The sequence below is a fragment of the Abramis brama genome, assembly GCF_963993115.1.
Source record: "Abramis brama genome assembly, chromosome: 11".
NCBI classification, from domain to species: Eukaryota; Metazoa; Chordata; class Actinopteri; order Cypriniformes; family Leuciscidae; genus Abramis; species Abramis brama.
The window spans coordinates 40,069,358-40,090,558 of NC_139973.1; the positions used below are offsets into that span (position 1 = coordinate 40,069,358).

Below are 21,201 nucleotides of genomic sequence, written 5' to 3' on the forward strand. Positions count from 1 at the left end.
GAGTTTATTTTGAGATTAAGCTTCACTTTAATCATAATCATCGACTCAGGAAGCAGAAGAGCGCGGAATATCGATCCGTGACCGGTTATTGGTCATCATGCCGCCCATCGAGAAGGACGGGGGTCGCGAGCAGATCCGACTGAAGATCAAAGAACTGATCGATTCCCATCAAGTGCTGGTGTTCAGTAAGAGCTACTGTCCTTTCTGCGTCAAGGTGAGTGAAGATCCGCCATAAACATGACTAATATCTCCTCGAAACTGTCATGTCATGCAAGAAGGTTTGTAAAAGCAGCTAAGAGTGTATATAGTTGTGAAGCTTATTTCTTAAAGGGACAGTTCACATTAAAATACAATTCTGTCATCGTTTACTCGCCCTCGAGTTGATCCACACCTGTATGAACACAAAAGAAGATATTTTGAAGAATCGTGGTAACCGAACAGTTGATGGCCCCCACTGACTAACAAGACAGAGTCATATGATCCATTCTTTCTTTCAAGAAACAATAATTCATACAGGTTTGGAACAACTTGAGGGCGAGTGTATGATGACAGAATTGTCCTTTTTGGGTGAACTGTCTCTTTAACTTTGTTGTATGTGTTCAGTTTGTCTTTACTTTGAGAAGGCAACTTTAATAAAGTTGTTAAATTATTCTTTTCACATGTTTTAATCTAGTTAAAGTTTATGGAGATATTTGCTTGAAAATATCTCGCAAATTTATATAGTAAAATTAAATTATTTAAAATATTTAACGTCTGGATTTAATATTTACATATTATGGCTGAAATAAAATAATAATCGTATGTTGTTGTTTTTTTTTATGTACTAAAAACTAAAATCAATAGTTTGTCAATGTCAAGTTCATGTTTTTAGGAATCTCAGTTTATAGATAACTTCGTTTTATGATCTATATACTTATGTCTATTTGACTTTTAAAAAGCATCTAAAGTTCTGAGCTGTAATAAAACATTCTTCAAGAAACCAAGCTCTTGTAGTGTTAAATCTCTGCTATAATCCATCAATATTGCTTTATTAAGGTAACTTTAAATGGAGGCAAATGAAACATTATTAATGTTTTAAACACAAAAATGAATGACTGATGATGAAAAAAACATCAAATGTGATCCTGTGATGCCGTGCATCTGTCGACTGAACCAGGCAAGTGTGTCGAAGTGCTGTGATGTTCCACATTCATGAAGAGACTAATTAGTGTGTCAATACAGTAATTATTTTAAGAATCATAGAGACTTCTGGTTTTCTCAGTAGATCATGTCTGATGATTTGATCTGACACTTTGAGTTCAGAATAAACTACTTCTGGAACCAGAATTAAAACAGCAGGTTGGGAATGATTAGGGTACGAAGTAGTTATAGATAACTCCGCTTTTACCACGACTTAAATTATTTTACTCCTTTGTATTACTGTAGATAACATAAGTACTTCACGGCTGACCTGAGATTTCATGTATTTTATTTAATGCTGTTACACTGTACTGTAATTTACTGAATCGCATGTATTTGAATGGATGTTTTTCTGCTGCTAAATGTTGTCCTGTTTGAAACGCGAGTCTTGTTGAGTAACTAACACGTGGGGCTTTCTGTGATTTCAGGTGAAGGATCTCTTCAAAGAGCTGAATGTCAAGTGTAATACCATAGAGCTGGACCTGATGGGTAAGAGAACCATCACTGCGGATCATTCTCCATATCAGTAATCATCAGATTACTTTTAGAATATTTCCTTCCAAGACTGAAATTAAAATGCATGGAGGAAGTGCTAGGGTTGTGCCGATCGACGATAGTATCGTGTATCGACGATAGACAGATATCGCCGATGGCAGATGCCTTTGACGATATCAGTATGATAATTGGCTTGTTTTCCCATTAATGTATTAAGTCATTATTATTATTATTATTATTATTATGAAGCTAGTATAGTTATTAAATTAATTAGGAACTACAATTATATTTGCCTTGCCTAAATTTATAACGACATCACCACATAACCACACTTGCGACATCACCACATAAGCACTTGCGACATCACCGACGCGCGCGTGTGAGGACTCCTCAAAGAAAATGTTTTTAAAACAGACTAAAAAAACTACATCCCACAACGAAATTGAATTGCAAGATGATCCATTCACAAATTGTCAAGAGTGCTTGTTTTAACAGACGCATCATTCTTATACAGAGCCAAGATGAAGACGGCATCGTTGTTCGTCAGTATTTTGTTTCCATTAGCACATTAACAAAATATTTAATGACACTAATAACACTAAAAACAATAAAATTACAAAATATTAATTATAATAATATCAATAAAATGATATAGGCCGCCTAGGCCTAATAAAAGTCTTTAGTTCACGAAGCATATCTGTGAAACTCTGCCATCTGTGAAAATCACAAGCAACTTCAAACTTGTTTAACAAGAAATATTCTTCAAATTTTTTCACTGTCAATAATGTAAGTCCACAAGAGAAATATTAAGCCAGTAAATTAAGATAGTTGCTGTAGGCTACCGTTATATCCACCGTCGTCTCTGAGAGAACGCGCCGTTAATGCAGCGAAAGCTCAGTCCGTTTCTGCTTTCATTTTCAGGGATTGAGCGCGTTTACGTGCACGTTATTAACTCGATTATGCTGAATAAACTGACAATGCATGTGGTCATGTAAACGCATTAACCCGTTTTCCTTTATCAGAGTCAAGTCATAGGTTTAAGTATAACCGATCGACTTTTAGATTTTTGCCTCTGATTTCTCCCGGCATTTAAAACCCGCGTTATTTGGGCTTATTGAAGTGCGGTGCACATAAGTGAAGTGCATCCAGACAGAGAGAGCACTGGTAGGAGGACATATATCGCAGACTGCAACACTTTTTTATCACCCAAGAAATTAAAACGTGTTCTCATCTCGTGCAGAAGTAGCCTACAGGCAAAATGCTGCATCTGTAACGGCATGAGAGGATAATGTGTGTCCGTAAATTTCCCGCTGACGATTAGGATCTTTTTTTACCTCACTATACCGGGAAATAACCTGATTTAGCCTATTAATAAACACTCCACCTTTGCTAGCAAAATAGAAAAAAAATTCTCATATTTAAAACGAAGTAATAAAACAAGCAAATTGATGAGTAAATAAGCAAGTTAATAATTTGTAAAAGCATTAGCACATTAATTGGTTGTCTGGGAGGGTAATGCTTTGTAAAAGTTAACATAAAACAAATGTTTAAAAAAAAATGTTAACATAAGATATCTCTTTAAAAAAATAAAAAAACATATTTAAATCTTTTTAAAATTGACTTTTGCAAATAACCTTTGTTAAATTTATAGAAGTATTTGTTAATATTAATGGACCAGAGCTTAAATAGTTTTATTTTTAACAACTAAAAAAAGATTTATAAATACTAACAAATATATTGCTCATTCATTGTTCGTTAATGTTAGTTAATACATTTATATGACAAACAAATTTTAAATGGGCTTTTTTTGTGAGAAGTTTTTATTTCTATGATGCATTTATTGGAGAGAATAATCCTGTCAGACGCAGCACTGCTGTGAACGCGCGTTCACGTTTAAACACAATTTAAACAATGTATTATTCAATGCATTACTTCTATATAATTATATATTAAGTTGCTCAAGCAAGTGGTAAAATATTTAACCATGTATTTATATTAAAATCTTTTGCATTTAAATTTTAATACAATAAATCTTGCATGTCACAAAGAACCTCCACGAATGTCATTATGTCGCCTTGTTGAGGTAAATTGTAGTTTTCCTTGCTTTACCCCGGTCTTAAAGTGAAAAATTAAATAAATGTATGGTGAGATTACTACATTTTATTTAATTCATCGCACTTATGGTGAAATTACTACATTTTCAGGTCAATCTGTGTTCATTTTGACCACGAAACATGCGCTGTCACTTTAATTCAGCGTTTGCAGCACAGCAGAAATCATAGACCGTATATAAACGGCAAAAGTAGACTCGGTGCGGAAACGATCGCTGCACTGCTGTATACGCACCGCAACTGGAACGGATCGATCATCGACGGACTGCATCTGCGTGCAGTGTGAAAGCTCTGTAAACATGGGTACGGAAAAAAATACTCACCGCACACGCACTGCAAACGAAATATGTGTGAAACGGGCGTAGACTTGGAGCAGGAGAGCTACTCCGGCTGCTACTCGCAGTAGAGCGAGTGCTGCCATCTTCAGTTCAGCGACATATTTCCCGCCGCGCGCTCTGTCCGCTAGTGCTCATCTGTATTTGACGCAAGTGTTTGTTTGTGTGTGAGTGTGCGCGCTTGCGCACTCATTGGGATAATTGTAAACGCGCACACACAGACAGAAAATACATGCCATCGTGGAAATAAGATAAATAACTTATTACTTAAGGGCTATTTAGTTTTTTTTAATAAAATAACAAATTGTAATCTGGCGCTAAAAAGAAAATCAAATCAAATTTACTTGACTTCAAGGGGGGCGGGGGGAGCCGTTAGGAGGGCGGGGCGCCCCCCTTATATAATGGTAGGGGAAACACTGAGTCTGAATAATTTAATGAGATAAATGCCAGATCTGAGATTACATTATATTTGTTCACTACATATTTAAAGCAATGTTTGCTTTATTTCGCTAAACATTCAATTGCATGACATTTTCACCTGAAGTTCTTTCTGATACGCAAGATTACTGAATGCATGTGTTCTGCATGCTCGATTATGTAATGTCCACGTTTAAGGTTACTGCAGTTTTACTACCTCAGTGACAGAAGTGCTGAGATACTCATCATGTGTTCTCTGAACATTGTGCTGAACCTCTGAAGTTAATGTTTAAGTGTTCAGAGCCGTTTTGCCATGACCTGCTGAGTCACGCCAACCCAAACTCATCTTCCCTTGTTTTCATTCGCTCATTTGCACCCCAACATGTCTCATTCATGTCTCACGCTTGCCTTTATCTCGCTGTACATGCACAGCCTGCTCTCCTCATGTTCGTAGCATCGCACTGATAATGATCCTCTGCTGAAAGGCTCTAAACCTGATTAGCTGCTTTGGAGCCAAACATTAGTTTCAGAAGCAGTGCCAGATCCGAACCCGATTCGATTATCCGTCTTGGAGGGCCGCCCATATGGTGTAGATGTGAAACACGAGCGCTGAGATCCTGACTGATCCTGTCTGATGTGTTTTAGAGGACGGGACCAACTACCAGGACTTGCTGCATGAGATGACCGGGCAGAAAACCGTCCCCAACGTCTTCATCAACAAGAAACACATCGGAGGCTGCGACAACACCATGAAGGTACCGTTCCTCTGTCCGGTCTCTGCGTGTGTTCGACATATTGAAGAAAACTTAGTGCAATATTTTGTTTTTCTGCGATTTGCATTGTGATTTCAATTTCACCAGATGATTTGAATGGCTCTAGAAAATCTTGTAGAATATGACTTGCTGTTTTTGTTTGTTTGGTTTTTATTGTATTTATATGATATTTGTATTTTTGTCATTTAATTTTTGCCATGAAAATAGCTTTGAATGCTGACATGGCACTAAGTAAAATAATCTGAATAGCTCTAGATGAAAAGAATTACTCATTCTTGAATAATCGGGGTGATTTTGTAGGGGAGAGAATCTGCATAGAAAATAATAAGCAATATACAAGCATAGATAAATACAATAGAAGAAAAATACAATTGAATTAAATCTAACAGCGCGATATCGATGCTAAAACCATATATATATCGTGCCGCTCTAGTTCGACAGTGATTCTTACTCGGTCTCGCAGACCAGACTTTTGTCTCTCTTCATAATGTCTGCTCGTTATTTATGCTATTGATGTAGTCAAGGAACATCTGATTGACATGCGAAGTGACCAACCATAGTTTGATTAGCTTGCTCTGAAACACTGCACAGGTGTTCATGAATGACCAAAGACCACCAGAGAAATTACTTTTGTTAATTTACAGACATAAAAATGACATTTCCTCAAGCAAACTCTTGTCTTGTTACAGATTTGATGGCATGAAACCTTACTAACTTTATAGAATGATTAATTCCTCATATTAACTGTTGCTCATGCAGAAATCGTTGCATTCTGGTCCAACACAGTGTTCTGGAAGGGAACATGCCGCCAGTGTTTAGTGTGCAGTGCACTGGGTTTCACTCGCTTGACTGGACACTCAAGTTAGAGAACGTTCTCTGCTGAATCACCACACACACACACACACACCCTTTAATTTTAGCTGTGGTAGAAGATTAAGAGAATAAGTAATTAAAACATTTCTGTCCGTCCCACATGTCTGCTAGAAGTTATTTTTCCCCATTTAATTGACAAAATTGCAGTCATCATTGATTCAGGGCAGGACTTTGTTTCATTGTAAAATGTGTTGGTTTCACTCTGAAACTTCTCACTTGTCAAATTTTGATTGGAATTATGCAACCATTGTTATTATTAGGGCTGGAGATTTTACTATAGACCTCCCGATATTATTTATCAATATTACAACAATATCTAGCTTGCTATTTATTTATTTTCTCTTTTTTTTTTTCCATTTAGCATTTTATATTTATTTAATTTAAAAAAAATAAATGTAAAATTTAATTTAATAAAAAAAAAAAAATTAAAATTATTTTTTTTATTTAAAAAAAAAAAAATATTATAAAAAGTACTGCTTAAAATATTTAGAATAATAATAAACTGAAATGTCATTTAAGGCTAGTATTTCTCTCAACTTAATTGCTTTAAAATAAAAACATTACAAGTTTTAAAACGAAGTGCTTTCAGTGTATAACTGCAGTGCTTACGCTGTTATGAATTGTTTGATATTTTTTAACCTTAGAAATCACAACTGAGAAAGTAACTTGCACAGCCCTAGTTTTGTACGATCAACTGTTATCTCACCAGTTGAATTGTTGAATATGTTGGTTAGCCCATCGGAGGACTGCTCGTGTGATCTACATATGAAATGTCTGATCATCAGTGCCTGTCTCTATCACTAATGCATCTGTCAGCTGTCTATAAAGCCCTTTCTCAGTTGAGTGTAAAGCAGCTCTGTGGGAAAGACCTTTGGTGATAGAGCTGAATAAAGCACAAGTGCCTCTTCACAAAGGCTCTTATCAGCATGTGTTTATGCTGTAATGAGTGTCTGGTTGTTGTGGGAACAGGCTCACAGCGATGGCGTCCTGCAGAAGCTGCTGGGTGAAGGGAGCGAGGCGTACGACTATGATCTCATCGTCATCGGCGGGGGTTCTGGCGGTCTGGCGTGTTCAAAGGTGAGTTCAATTACACCGAGGCAGGAAGATCCTTCATCTGTAATGCTGTTTAAATACTGAATGTGTGTGTCCAGTTAAGTCGGAGCAATCGGGACACTTGTCATTTCAAACTGAGGCTCAAGTTACATGGATTCACCCTGTATTAGATCTGTGTTTTTATATATATATATATATATGAACACAGGGAGAAAATATTTTTTTATGCAATACCTAGTAATAAACAGCATTGTTTATATTCAAATAAAAAAATAAAAATAAAAAATATATATATATATTAGGGCTGTGAAACGATTAATCGCATCCAAAATAAAAGTTTGTGTTCACATAATATATGTGTGTGTACTGTGCATAATTATTTTGTATATATAAATACACATGCATGTATATATTTAAGATTTTTTTTTATTTATACATAAAATATTTATATTTATATATAATACAAATTATATATACAGTATATTTAAGCAAATATTTCTTAAATATATACATGCATGTGTGTGTGTATATATATATATATATATATATATATATATATATATATACAAAATAATTATGCACAGTACACACTCATATATTATGTGAACACACACTTTTATTTTGGATGCGATTAATCACGATTAATCATTTCACAGCCCTTATATATATATATATATATATATATATATATATATATATATATATATATATATAATATATATATAATATATGCTTTTTATATATACTTTTACCTATTTTTATGTACATCTTTTATACATTTACCAAATTAATTTTTTCCATGGTTTTGAGTTTAAAATGATTCACAGAATTGGAACAAAAGGATCTAGTTACAAAAATTTGAGGTTGCTTAATTTTATGCTGCCAGTAAAATCATCATGAATACTCGATATATCACAGTCTTGCACTGTAAATATATTGAACGTGCATGTAAATGATGTAGCCAAACTCTATAGGAACTCAGAGCAGCTCTGTGGGTTTTGCACATGATTTTGATTTTAACACGTCTCCTTCCTGTCCAAACAGGAAGCAGCTGCCTTGGGCAAGAAGGTCATGGTTCTGGATTATGTTGTTCCCACACCAAAGGGCACAACCTGGGGTAAGAATACCAGAATCAAACATGGAAGTATATAATCAAAAATGACGACTTGATGGTGATATATGATATGATGAAGATGATAATGCGAGGTCTGTCTCCAGGTCTGGGCGGCACGTGTGTGAATGTGGGCTGTATTCCTAAGAAGCTGATGCATCAGACGGCATTGCTTGGCACAGCTATAGGAGACGCCCGCAAGTTCGGCTGGGAGTTCGGTGATCAAGGTCAGTCGTAACATTAACACGGCTGGGAACATGATTCACTGGCTCTGTGATCTGGATTACAGACAGCGATTACACCACATGATGTAATGCATTGCACATAGAGATGCTTTTAAAGTGTCTGTTTGATGATGTGCAATGCATTAGTTTTCCCTGAGTGGTTAAAGTTGTGTTGCAATTTTGTGTTTTTTACTGTGAAGACATTTCAGTTGCAAATTTATTTCCTCTTTCTCTGAAAGTAGATTATTCATTTTATGAAACGATTTAAATGACAGCAACTTTGTGAATGTATCTCGAAATGGTTTGAAAGGCTATAATGAGGCTACTCAGTTATATCTTTAATTAGGGGTTCAAGCATGAAGTGCTGAAACCCTATTGTAATTGCCCTGATTTTTATTATTTTTCTTCTGCCGTAAAACACATCGTGCAGCCCAAACCATAAGTGCTGGAGACTTGAAACTTGGCCAGATGGTAGTAAAAAAATCGAGGAGAGGTTCAGAGAGTATGACCCCGATTGGCCCATAGGTGTATACCGGTATCTCCGATTTCATTTCCGGTATGCAAATTTTTCTGCCATTTTGAATTATATCAAAAACCTACTTTTGCGAACTAGTCCTAGGTTTTTCACCCGATCGGAACAAAACCAGTGCAGAAATGTTCTTTGGAGTCTGAATATCAATAATTATCGAAAAAAAGTTGAAATTTCGATTTATGGTTGCTAGGGGGCGCAAAATGAACGATGTGGGAGGAGCCTATTTGACTAAAATGGCTATAACTTGAGAAGTAAATGAGGTACACGTGTATGAATTCAGTCTGGGGTCACAGTAAAAAAATCGCGATGATTGAACACTAGGTGGCGCTATAACATGAAAAGGGCTATAACCACCTGACCGTTAGTCCGATTGACTTGAAAATTGGTATGCAGTGTCTTGGTCCAAGGTGCCATGTATGTTTATGAGGACATTGGCGTATCTCGAAAAACATGGCCGCCATCGGCCAATGAAGTTGAGCACCTATTAGACAAGGTTAACGGAGGCTGATCGGAACGAAACTCGATGGGCATGTTCAACTCTTGGCCCTAGAGGTCTGTAAAAATTTTGAAAGAAAAGTTGAACTTTTGCATTTGGATGGCTGTAATAGGGTGATTTATAAAATGGGCGTGGCAAAATACACTAAAAAGCCTATAAATCCTAAATGAAAACTCAGAACATCACAAAAATTGGTGAGCATATGTGACATAACATCCTTAATAAGCATGCAAAATTTTATGGAGATCGGAACATAGGTGGCGCTATAACTGTTAAAAATATTTCCTATGGTAAATTGCCTGTATTGGCTGTAAATGGACTTTTCCATCTATTATTTCAGTGGTTAAAAGCTTGCTAAATAAAACTTAATGTCTTAAATGCTTATGTGCTTAAAGGCCTTAAATGCTTGAACCCCGATAAATGCTGCTTGCAGCTTTAATTAAAAGGATTATTAATGGGTGATTTAACACAAGAAAACTTCCTAAAACACAGAACAACTGATCATTACAACATGCGCAATGTGTTGTAAAGCTTTTGCTTTCAAGCATGTGCACTTTTTCTCTTAATGTATGTTTTGTGTGTGTGTGTGTGTGTGTGTGTGTGTGTGTGTGTGTGTGTGTCTTCTGTTTCACTTTCTCATCAAATATTGTCTTTTTATTAAAGTGACTCACAACTGGGAGACGATGAGGACTGCGGTGAATAACTACATCGGTTCGTTGAACTGGGGCTACAGAGTTTCCCTCCGAGACAAAAACGTCAATTACGTCAACGCCTACGCTGAGTTTGTGGAGCCGCACAAGATCAAGGTAAGTGTGTTCTGATCCAGCGAGCCGCTTCTACTGAAGCTTCACCGCAATTAGAGCTGTCACTTTTGTGAAAAAATCCTGTTTGATTTTTGAAACATAAGTGCTCATTGAATCGATTGTAAAATCGATTTTCCATGTCTAAAGACGTTTCCATTTTAAACGCCAAATATGGGCAAATCCACAGCCAACTAACAGTCGTTAGGATGAACGTAAAGAGGGTGCTTGAGACGCGTAAAAGTAAGCAAATAATCCTGTTGATTTATTGGCGTGAAGTTTCGTGCACAATGACAAACAGGAGTGCAACATTCTCGAAAAACAATAAGCAGAGTGGACTGCCATAACACCAGTGAACAACATCACTGCAGTCTTCAACATGCCTGTGTTTAGGCTACGGTTAGAAATGTCAAACAAATTTCGCTTGCGTAGATTGTAGCCCGTAGCCTAAATCTGTATCTGTATACATGAGAATGTCTGAATACCGGCAGAATTCAGTTTTGTTGTAAAAAGAGACATTATGCATAAGTATAATCTGCTGTTATGTGTGTGTCAGAGCCTGCGGGCGTATCATGACGAGCTGGACGCGCTCCGAGAGAAGGCCGTTAAAATCGATTCCCTATTTTCGTTTTCGAAACATGCGTTGGTTGGTCCGATCGATTGTGCAATCGAATTTTGAACGTAAAGTGACAGCCCTAACCGCAATCACTACAAAATGCATTGTGACTGCAAAGCTGTTTTCCTGGGCTGAGCTAACGGTCACAGCTAACATGAACCAAAAGGAGAGCTGACTCCACTACAGGTCCAGATACAATGTGAATGCAAAGAGAACTGGATTCATTTCCACTTCATTTACTTTTAGAGGACTAAAAGAAGCATGAGTTTAACTGTGAAGTGTAATTCATTCCTACTTTTGGCAGCAGAACATGGAGAAAATGTGCTTTTATGACATTGGAGCGCTAATGTTTCTGTGTTTAAGGCTTTTCTTTCAGCTTTATTCAAATGCCAGTACTATGAGAGATGCTAAACGTTGCGTATTACAGTTCAAATCACACTCTCCGTATGCCTAAAGCTGCCCTCATCTTATTTTTGTGTTGACTCTTCCCAACAGGCCACAAACAAGCGTGGTAAAGAGACGTTCTACACCGCGGCTAGGTTTGTGCTGGCGACAGGAGAGCGGCCTCGTTACCTGGGCGTCCCGGGAGATAAAGAGCATTGCATCACCAGGTGAGCTTAGACTCTGAGTTCACAGCGGTAAACCTCCTCTGGAGAGCTGGGTAAACGCAGCTGGACCCCAGGGGGTCGTTACTGGAGCCCTGATGACTTATTTACAGCATTTATTGATCTAAAGCTGGTTCATTCTCAGTCACTAAGGGAACAAAAGCTTCCACTGAATGACGTGTCAAATAGGAGGAGGATTTCCTTCTGTAGCTCTGATATGAGTGGCACAAACATGGAAAATAATCAAGTTGGTTCATGTTGATTATTTAAAAATGGCACGACGTACATGAAAGGCTCTATGATTTCTGCGATACGGAAAACACTGATGAAATCGTGGAATAGTCAAAAATAGAATTGTGTAATGCAGAATGTCATAGAAGTTGCCAAGTTTTGCATGAATAAATCAAAACTAGGACTGTGCACTTAATCAAATCACATATGGAAAGTGTCTGTAAATATTAAACCGTAAAAGACTTTAAATATGAAGTCTGTGTGAATGAATGGCATGGTATCAGCAACTACACGTACTCAAGCATGCATGATACTCGTGATGATGTTTTCAGTTTTGTTTGCCATAAAATAAAAGGAATTGTTTAATTTTCAATTTAAAAGATTAAAAAATGTTTTATGCCTTCATTTGATTACCAGAGTTTTTGGTAATTTTTTTTATTAATCATAAATAAAAAAATAATACATTTCCATAATGCCGTTATTAAATGACATGTAAGGCTCTATGATTCCATATAATTCGTATAAAATCGCGGAATAGTCATAGAAAATGGAATTGTGTAACTCGGAATGTCACAGAATTCGGCACATTTTGGATGGAACTAGGACTGTGCATTTAATCAAATCGTGATATGGGAAGTGTATAAATATAAAACTGCAAAAAAAGGCTATTTAAAAATGAGTTCTGTGAATGGCCCAGTTTCATCAAACACACATACTCAAGCATGACACTCGTATTATTTTCAGCAGTTTGCCAAAGGAAATTAAAAAAAGGATTTTTTTAATTTTCATTTGAATTGCATTTTAAAAGATTAGATGAATTAATAGGACTGCACGATATTGAAGAAAAATGCGATAACTCATTTAATAATGCGATATTCGATATGCGATACGATAATGCTTGTGTGTAAAATAAACTTAAATATATTTAAAATTATGTAACCTACACATGTTTCACATTCTTTTTGTGACAAGAAAACATTCTGAAAGCGAACATCAGTGTTTTACTGTCGCATAAGAAGTGTTATTTTAACATTAGTGTAAACCTCGGGGTTCAGGGTTTCAGGAAGGCCTACATTAGGGTTATTTAACACAAACTGAATAATCAAATGTAAAAATAAGCTTAGTTTTCACTGTATGAATTAAATATATCCTGATTCTTATTAAAGCTACAAAAGTTATTCAGCCGAGAGCGATGTGAGTGATTTTTCTCTTCGTTTTTTATTCATGACCCCAGTTATTGCAAGCCGTTGCGATATGCATATCGCAATATATACATTTGCGATATTTCGATAATTTCTATATATTGTGCAGCCCTAATTGTTAATGTTTTATGCCTTTGATAAAAAAAATTTTAATACAATTATAAATTCAGAAAAATTAAAACAATAAAGAATTTAATTATATAGGGCCCTATTTTATTTTTAATAAATTGCTGTTTAATTCTAAGTTTCATGATTTCAGTTAAGACATGCTTTTTGATTGCTAACATGTAACCTTTAAACAGTCCAGAGTAATGTAAATGGAAAAAAATATTTCTGTATCCAGAAATATTAAAACAGAAAAAAATGGGATTGAGTCCGTACAGCGTAGTGAGGTTCACTTTGGAAACGCCAAGCCTTTAACCTGAATGCATGTGTGCTCTTTTATGACTCCGCTGAGATTTGCTGATGGTTCATTCATCTTTTATCTGATGAGGAAGTGCAGGTGTTTGGCAGGACTCGAGCCTCTGTGGTTTAGAGCATATTGACTTTTCTCTTTGGCAGCGTTTATGATGTTTAACTGTACATCTGAACTTTTGTCTGCATTGGAGGAAAACATGATCCATCTATCGTGTGCCCTCATCGGTGTTGTTTGTTCTTCACAGTGATGACCTGTTTTCGTTGCCCTACTGTCCCGGGAAGACTCTTGTCGTCGGGGCGTCGTATGTGGCTCTGGAGTGTGGGGGTTTCCTGGCCGGTTTGGGACTGGACGTGACCGTCATGGTTCGCTCCATTCTGCTGCGAGGATTCGACCAGGACATGGCCAACCGTGCGGGAGATTACATGGAGACGCACGGGGTCAAATTCCTCAGGAAGTTTGTTCCGACAAAGGTTGGTGCATGTGTGCGGTTAAACATTACTGAAATCTGAAACCATGCATTATCTATCGTAGCCGTGATTATGTAATACTCATAATCATGGCCTCTTTACACACATTATCGAGGTGATAAAACATCACGGTGATTCTCTTATCCACAGATCGAGGAGCTGGAAGCTGGAACTCCGGGCCGACTTAAAGTGACGGCCAAATCAACCGAGAGTAACGAGATCTATGAAGGGGAATACAACACCGTGAGTGTCCTGCCTTTCTATTGGCCAAAAACTGGAATTTCCTTCAGACACATTACAGCGCGTCTGGTTTTTATCTTGTCTGCTATCTTTGGCCCGGTTTCAAATCCTAGTGTGTGCCATTTATTATTCAAACATTTTTCAGACATTTTACATTCTCTTCAATGAACCCAGTGACTTTGTGAAATGTTAGTAGATAATTTCCATATAAATGTGGTGAACTGCACCTGTGACACCAGTCGTTGGGAAATATGAAAGGCTGGAAAAATATTGTAGTTTCAGAGGGTTTAAAAGCAAGTATTTTTGTTAAACAGGGTTCGTACAAGGTGCTTAATGCTTGAAGTACTTCAATTTGACTTTTTGAAATGTAAGTCCTGGAAAACCCTTTAAATCAGCCATATTTATGAAAAGGTACTTTAAAAGTGCTTGAATTATTGAAGGACAATGTATGTGAAATTAGCGTTTAATTTTATCAATAAAACAATCATTTCACACATAATGAAGCTGCAGCCCGTCTGATATAGAGGCATTTCTCATGGCTATGAGTGTGATATTGCTCATAAATATCAGAGTATATGATACAGCTTTCATTCTTCAGGTCAATCATATATTCATGGAAATAAATCAGTTTGAATAATAAGGCGATATCTTTGTCATAGTATCCTTTCAGTGGTTAAAGTTTCCACAGTCACTGCATCCACTGTACTTTATCTGTACCATTTAGTTTTATTAGTTCATTTTTGTTTATCTATTTTCCTTTTTTAGAATTTGAAAGATAATAAAGATATTGTTTGATAAATTTGATCTCTAAAGTCCTTGAAAACCAAAAAATTAGTGCTGAAAGTCCTGGAATTTCATTTTACAGTATCTGTACGAACCCTGAAGCGCTTGCATCAATAATTCAGTGTTACCCTACATGAGCTGTATAGTTGTCTAAGAGTGAGAGGTCTGACTGCAGTTCAGGGTAAATGTAATTCCTGTGAGTGGAGTTCGCTCCGTGTAAACAATGCTTTGCCTTAATATTATTTAGTTGTTTATTAAAGGGTTAAAATAAATGTATATAAAAAGCCTTTAAATAGCGCAACCTTTCAAATAGCGCAACCAAATATGCTTTCCTGCAGCTCAAACAGTAGAGCGTTGGCGCTTGCAACGTCAAGGTCATGGGTTTGATTCCCAGGGAAAGCAAGAACTGATAAGAATGTAAATGTGTGCCTTGAAATGCAATGTAAGTCGCTTTGGATAAAAGCGTCTGCCAAATGCATAAATGTAAATGTAAATAACCGCACACCTTTTAAGGTCCTTCAAAAGTCATGTGACTAATCACCTGAGAATCACTATAGAGAAGACATTGTTAGATATATAGTGGACATCTCACCAAAACATAATTAAACCCAACATATGTGTAAGAAAACAGAATCAATAATGTATTCCAATAACTCTTTTTTAACTCTATTTTATTTTTTTTAAAGAAAAGAAAAAATAAATATAAATACAAGTACAACATCAAATAAGATATCAATGAAATTATTTTGTTGTTGTTTTGTAACCGAAGGCAGATTCAGTTGTCAGCATTGTCACATTCCTTTCATGTTGCTAATGTTGGTGTGTGTGTGTGTGTGTGTATCAGGTATTGATCGCTGTGGGTCGTGACGCCTGTACAGGAAAGATCGGTCTGGACCAAGCTGGAGTTAAAGTCAATGCCAAGTATGTCTCTTTCTTTTGAATGGTTTATTTTGGTCATCTGTCCTCATAGCCCCTCCCCCAACCCATTACAAAGTCCTTGTTGTCACGGCAGCATTTAAAGGGGCGGGGCCAGAGTGAGTAGGAGGCGGGGTCTGAAGTGTCATGGTGAATCAGCAGTATTTCCTCTGGGAACCTGGGAGTGTGTCCAGCGTCTGACCTCAGTGACACGGAGTGTGTTTACAGAACACACAACACACTGTGGGATGTAGACGGGCACCGGGCGGGATGAGTTGAGCAAAGTGTTTCCATGGGAAATGCATATTAATTCACACACAGACTGAAGTGTGTATGCATGGTTTGAGGGATTAGTGCAGCACAGAGGCTTTAGATCCGTTCTCAAGCACAGTCATGTGATTCCATATGACCCACACACACATGACACTCACTCACTCTGTGTGAGCCACTCGCTGAGCATTTACAGATTTTGTAATGTGCATTGTGTGTTACATGACACAAACTGTATGGGATTTTAAAGGTCATTTGTTACAGTAACTCTCAGTTCTGACTTTTCCTAAATTGCAGAAGGGAACTAATGATGATGTAATATGGCTGATATATTATTACGAAGCATTTTTCATTTCATTTCTGTCCGGAGAGCAAATATCTCAAGATGTTTTATTTATCCTTTAAACAAAGATTTTTTAGTTATTGATTTTTAGGACATTTAATAAAAAAATCAATACAAGGATCTAAAGTTTTGATACAGTTTGAGGATAAATAATTGAAAAATATGCAGTCTCACTGCACTCCTCATGATGACGTCAAACATTTCCACAAAGGAGAAAGTAAACGCATTCAGATCAAACATCAGAGCCACGTGTGAATGTGTCCTCCATATGCCGTTCATACACACACAGTCCATTACAGTGGCTTTTAGTCCTCAAGACTGACTCAATATGAACATTGAGTGATTTTCTGTTCCTCCGTCCAGGAACGGGAAGGTTCCCGTGAACGATGAGGAGCAGACTAATATTCCTCACATCTATGCGATTGGAGATATCCTGGAGGGAAAGTGGGAGCTCACGCCTGTGGCCATTCAGGCCGGGAAACTTCTGGCTCGACGACTGTACGCCGGATCATCTTTAAAGGTCTGGCCTAGTCATAAACGCTGCCGTCTCCTGGAGGTTTTCCAGGAGGATTAAAGTCTCATATAGAGTAGTGCTGGGCGGAATGACCAAAAATCCAGATCACAGTATTTTTCTAAATTATACCGGTTTCACGGTTTATGACAGTATTTATTTATTTTCAAGCATGACTGGGTGTTAACCACATTTTCTACTGATTGAGAGAGGAAATACTGCAGTATATTGACTTAGAATGCCCTATTTTACTGTCATGAGTGAATATTGTAGAAAAAAATCCACACTTATTAACACACACACACACACAGCTGTGCATCACCAGAGCAACAGTGAACATTGACCCTCTCAAACAGAGTCGCAACGCGTTCCCAACGTTGTTTAAGCGACATACACCGGTATTGGGGTATATTAAAAATTAATTTCATAAAAATAAACGCGGTATGAACCGGTATATCGCCCAGCACTAATAAAGAGTGATTATCTGTGATTATAACCCTTTCTTCTCTGTGTGTGTGTGTGTGTGTGTGTGTAACAGTGCGATTATGTGAACGTTCCCACCACTGTCTTCACTCCTATGGAATACGGCAGCTGTGGTCACGCGGAGGAGAAGGCCGTGGAGATGTACGGGCAGGAGAACCTCGAGGTGTGTGTGTGTGTGTGTGTGTGTGTGTGTGTGTGTGTGTGTGTGTGTGTGTGTGTGTGTGTGTGTGTGTGTGTGTGTGTGTGTGTGTGTGTGTGTGTGTGTGTGTGTGTGTGTGTGTGTGTGTGTGTGTGTGTGTGTGTGTGTGTGTGTGTGTGTGTGTGTGTGTGTGTGTGTGTGTGTGTGTGTGTGTGTGTGTGTGTGTGTGTGTGTGTGTGTGTGCTCAGATGGGGAACATGAAGAGTGAGTGCTGGTAACTGTTGTAATGATGCATGCGTGTCTGCAGGTTTATCACAGTCTGTTCTGGCCTCTGGAGTTCACCGTTCCCAACCGAGACAACAACCGGTGCTACGCCAAGATCATCTGCAATAAACTGGACAGCGTAAGACACACGAACTGTCAGCATCCTCTGGGAATGTGGACTTTTATTTTATTTATCAAACTATGATTTCAAGTCAAGATCAGACACTAGATTATACAATTCTACACTTTACAATAAGATTTAATTTGTCTTTGTTAACAAACACTGGTGGAGGCACTTCACTGTTAGGAAATAGAAATAAAGCTGAAATAAAACACAAAGATTAGATCAAAAACTTGAACAAAATAAATGTTGCCTTGGAAACTAATTGAAACAAGGTCACGTTGAAGTGCTTAAATTACTAAAACTAAACTTAAAATGACAACTCAAAATATAAAAAGAAAAGCTAATTGAAAATAGTAATGCTGTAATTATTAAAAAATTATACTAAAATGACACTAAGCTTGTTTCTGCCAAAAAAAAAAAAAGGTTGTGACTTATCTTATTGAGACTTTATATTTTTATTTTCTCAATTCTGGGTTTATTTCTCGCATTTCTGAGTTGTAAAGTACAAATTGTGAGAAACACAATAGCAAGGAAAAAAGGCTGAGTTGGTAAATGAAAGTTGAAATTATTTATTTTTATTTATTTTTTTTATTTATTTTTTTGTAAGCAACAAGCTTCCATAAATAACTGGCTTCCACAGAATTTCTAAATCTTAATTTCAATATTTTACCAATACATTTTAAAATAAAAAGTTGCACAATGTGAACAGACAATGAACCATTGCATTACAACAGCAGATGTGTGCGTTCTGTTCGAGACGAGCGTATTAGAAGAGCTGCTCAGTTCTGGAACGAGCAGTGGCAGATTTCTATTAAGAGATGTTTTTTGAATGAAAAGCGTTTGATTGCATTCTATCAGGGCTTACAGGATCACGTCTCTAACAACACTCTGTGTGTGTGTGTGTGTGTGTGTGTGTGTGTGTGTGTGTGTGTGTGTGTGTGTGTGTGTGTGTGTGTGTGTGTGTGTGTGTGTGTGTGTGTGTGTGTGTGTGTGTGTGTGTGTGTGTGTGTGTGTGTGTGTGTGTGTGTGTGTGTGTGTGTGTGTGTGTGTGTGTGTGTGTGTGTGTGTGTGTGTGTGTGTGTGTGTGTGTGTGCGTGCGTGCAGGACCGTGTGATTGGCTTTCACTATCTGGGTCCTAATGCTGGAGAGGTCACACAGGGCTTCGGAGCCGCTATGAAGTGTGGGATTACCAAAGATCAGCTGGACCACACCATCGGGATTCACCCCACCTGTGCTGAGGTGTGTTTCTTTGACTCTACTATTTAAAGAGAACCAATTACGCCCTTCTACAGTTTGTTTTCAGGCTCTACTAGAACAGGTTTTCCTGCTTGAATGTTGATTATTTCCTCATATCCTCCATTGTTGCGGCTCCTCTCTTCCCAGTCTGTCAGTAACGCTCTGTTTACTTCCTGTCTCTATGAAGCCCCTCCTCCTGAAAAGCACACTGTGCTCTGATTGGTCGGCTGGATCAGTGTGTTGTGATTGGTCGAGCGCTTTGAGTGTGTTTGGGAAATGTCCCGCTCTTACCATAACCACCAGTTTATCACACTCCTAACTCACTCAACCAGGCCACGCCCCTTTATTCTGCATATTAATTATTTAAATGAGGAATATTGTGACGTGTTCGTTCCCGGAAGAAACACAGGGAGTTCAGAAACACTGACACTGATATAGAGGAGAACACACTAAAGAAAGATGAACATGTAAAAAAGCACAATAGGCTTATTACTCATTTAGCACACGATCATAACATGTCCTTCCCTTCATCTGTTTCAGATCTTCACCACGATGGAGGTCACCAAAAGCTCCGGCGGTGACATCACTCAGTCGGGCTGCTGAGGTTAAACCCTGCTGGTTTAACAGGCTGTCAGTACCAGTGTAAACTGGTGATTTACCCCTCTCCTCTCGGCTCAAACACACTCGAGTCTCTCTCTGGGAATCTAGAGGTCCGACATCATGATGTTTCCCTGCTTACAGAAGGCTTTTGTGTCTGTCGTTCCCTTTCACCCTTTACATACCATGTGATCGTTCCCACATGTGTTGGAAGGGGCGGAGCCTTAAGACACGACGGCCTTCAGAGGCGGGGCTTCACTTGCTGAAGAGACCCATGATTGGAAGAGGAATAATGATTGACAGCCTGTTAGACAGCGGGGTTACTCTGCTCAACATCACCATCCAAGTCAGAAATGCACCAAATGCGTCTGTGATTTCTTTTCTTTCACACACACACACGCGCACGTGGTGCTCTGTGATGTCTTGACCCCTAACCCACGCTCAGTGGCGGGTTACGACTGATGTTTTCTGCTCTTGGACTTTAAATCCATGCTAACATGCGCTCTCTGGACCGAGCCGTGGCGTTCAGACTCATGAGGGCTGCGCACTTTCCTTTCGTTTGGTTGTAGAAGACTATTTTTCTATATTTAATAGTGGGTTTGTCACCAGTTGCTCGTCAGGATTCTAGTAAGCGGATTTCACTTCCCGCTCTCATTATTATTATTATTATTATTATTATTATTATTATTATTATTATTATTATTATTATTATTCTCTGATTTAGTGGTCGAGTAACTGAGAGACGTGATCGAAGCGCAAACCAAATGCAGCATGTAGATGCTTCCTCGTCAAAGTATTTAAACTAACGGGCGGCACCAAACTCATTTATAGTTTGTGATGCCTGTTAAAGCACTTAGAAATATCAATAAAATGTGTATGTTCATATTTTTATAAATGTATAAATCTTTACATCACTGGATTCCATGTGTCTGTCTGGAGGATTCATTCACAAATAAATGCACATCTGTTTGACATTCGCTGTTATTCACTCCCTTCTGCTCTTTAAGGGTTAAAGTTCATACATCTGTCAAATGTACAATATTTCCATTGTATCTCTGTTTAATTCAGTTCATGGACTTTAATAAAACTGTACAATCTAAATTTTTATGAGTGTTTAATTTATCTAACGCATGCATTAATCTGAGATGCCATAAACATTCAAAAAGCTGTGCAATTTTTCAGTGTGGTTATGAATAAAGTTTAGTAACTATATTTATACATTTATAACTACTACCTTAATGTGTTCTGCTAGAGCAATTAAATACATAATTTATATTATTTTATAATGTATGAGCCCATTGAATATATAGATGTTTTGTGTATTTCATGTTAGTTATTGCATTAGCTCGTGTGTGTGT

The 21,201-nt window shown here is 37.6% G+C and overlaps 1 protein-coding gene across 1 annotated transcript in view; it reads left to right on the top strand.

Annotated features, from left to right (window-relative positions):
• The window catches only part of txnrd3 (thioredoxin reductase 3), a 21,047-nt gene extending 103 nt beyond the window's left edge, over positions 1 to 20,944 (top strand). Inside the window, exons 1-16 of the mRNA XM_084129962.1 lie at positions 1 to 214; positions 1,608 to 1,668; positions 5,183 to 5,292; positions 7,153 to 7,260; positions 8,281 to 8,353; positions 8,455 to 8,574; positions 10,263 to 10,405; positions 11,511 to 11,626; positions 13,716 to 13,941; positions 14,089 to 14,181; positions 15,806 to 15,882; positions 16,853 to 17,009; positions 17,539 to 17,646; positions 17,930 to 18,025; positions 19,115 to 19,249; positions 19,787 to 20,944. The exon at positions 1 to 214 is cut by the window's left edge and continues 103 nt beyond it. Of these exons, the coding sequence (XP_083986088.1) occupies positions 98 to 214; positions 1,608 to 1,668; positions 5,183 to 5,292; positions 7,153 to 7,260; positions 8,281 to 8,353; positions 8,455 to 8,574; positions 10,263 to 10,405; positions 11,511 to 11,626; positions 13,716 to 13,941; positions 14,089 to 14,181; positions 15,806 to 15,882; positions 16,853 to 17,009; positions 17,539 to 17,646; positions 17,930 to 18,025; positions 19,115 to 19,249; positions 19,787 to 19,849 (1,803 nt within the window). The 5' untranslated portion in view covers positions 1 to 97 and the 3' untranslated portion in view covers positions 19,850 to 20,944. The remainder of the gene's footprint in view (positions 215 to 1,607; positions 1,669 to 5,182; positions 5,293 to 7,152; positions 7,261 to 8,280; positions 8,354 to 8,454; positions 8,575 to 10,262; positions 10,406 to 11,510; positions 11,627 to 13,715; positions 13,942 to 14,088; positions 14,182 to 15,805; positions 15,883 to 16,852; positions 17,010 to 17,538; positions 17,647 to 17,929; positions 18,026 to 19,114; positions 19,250 to 19,786) is intronic.
• Positions 20,945 to 21,201: the final 257 nt, after the last annotated feature.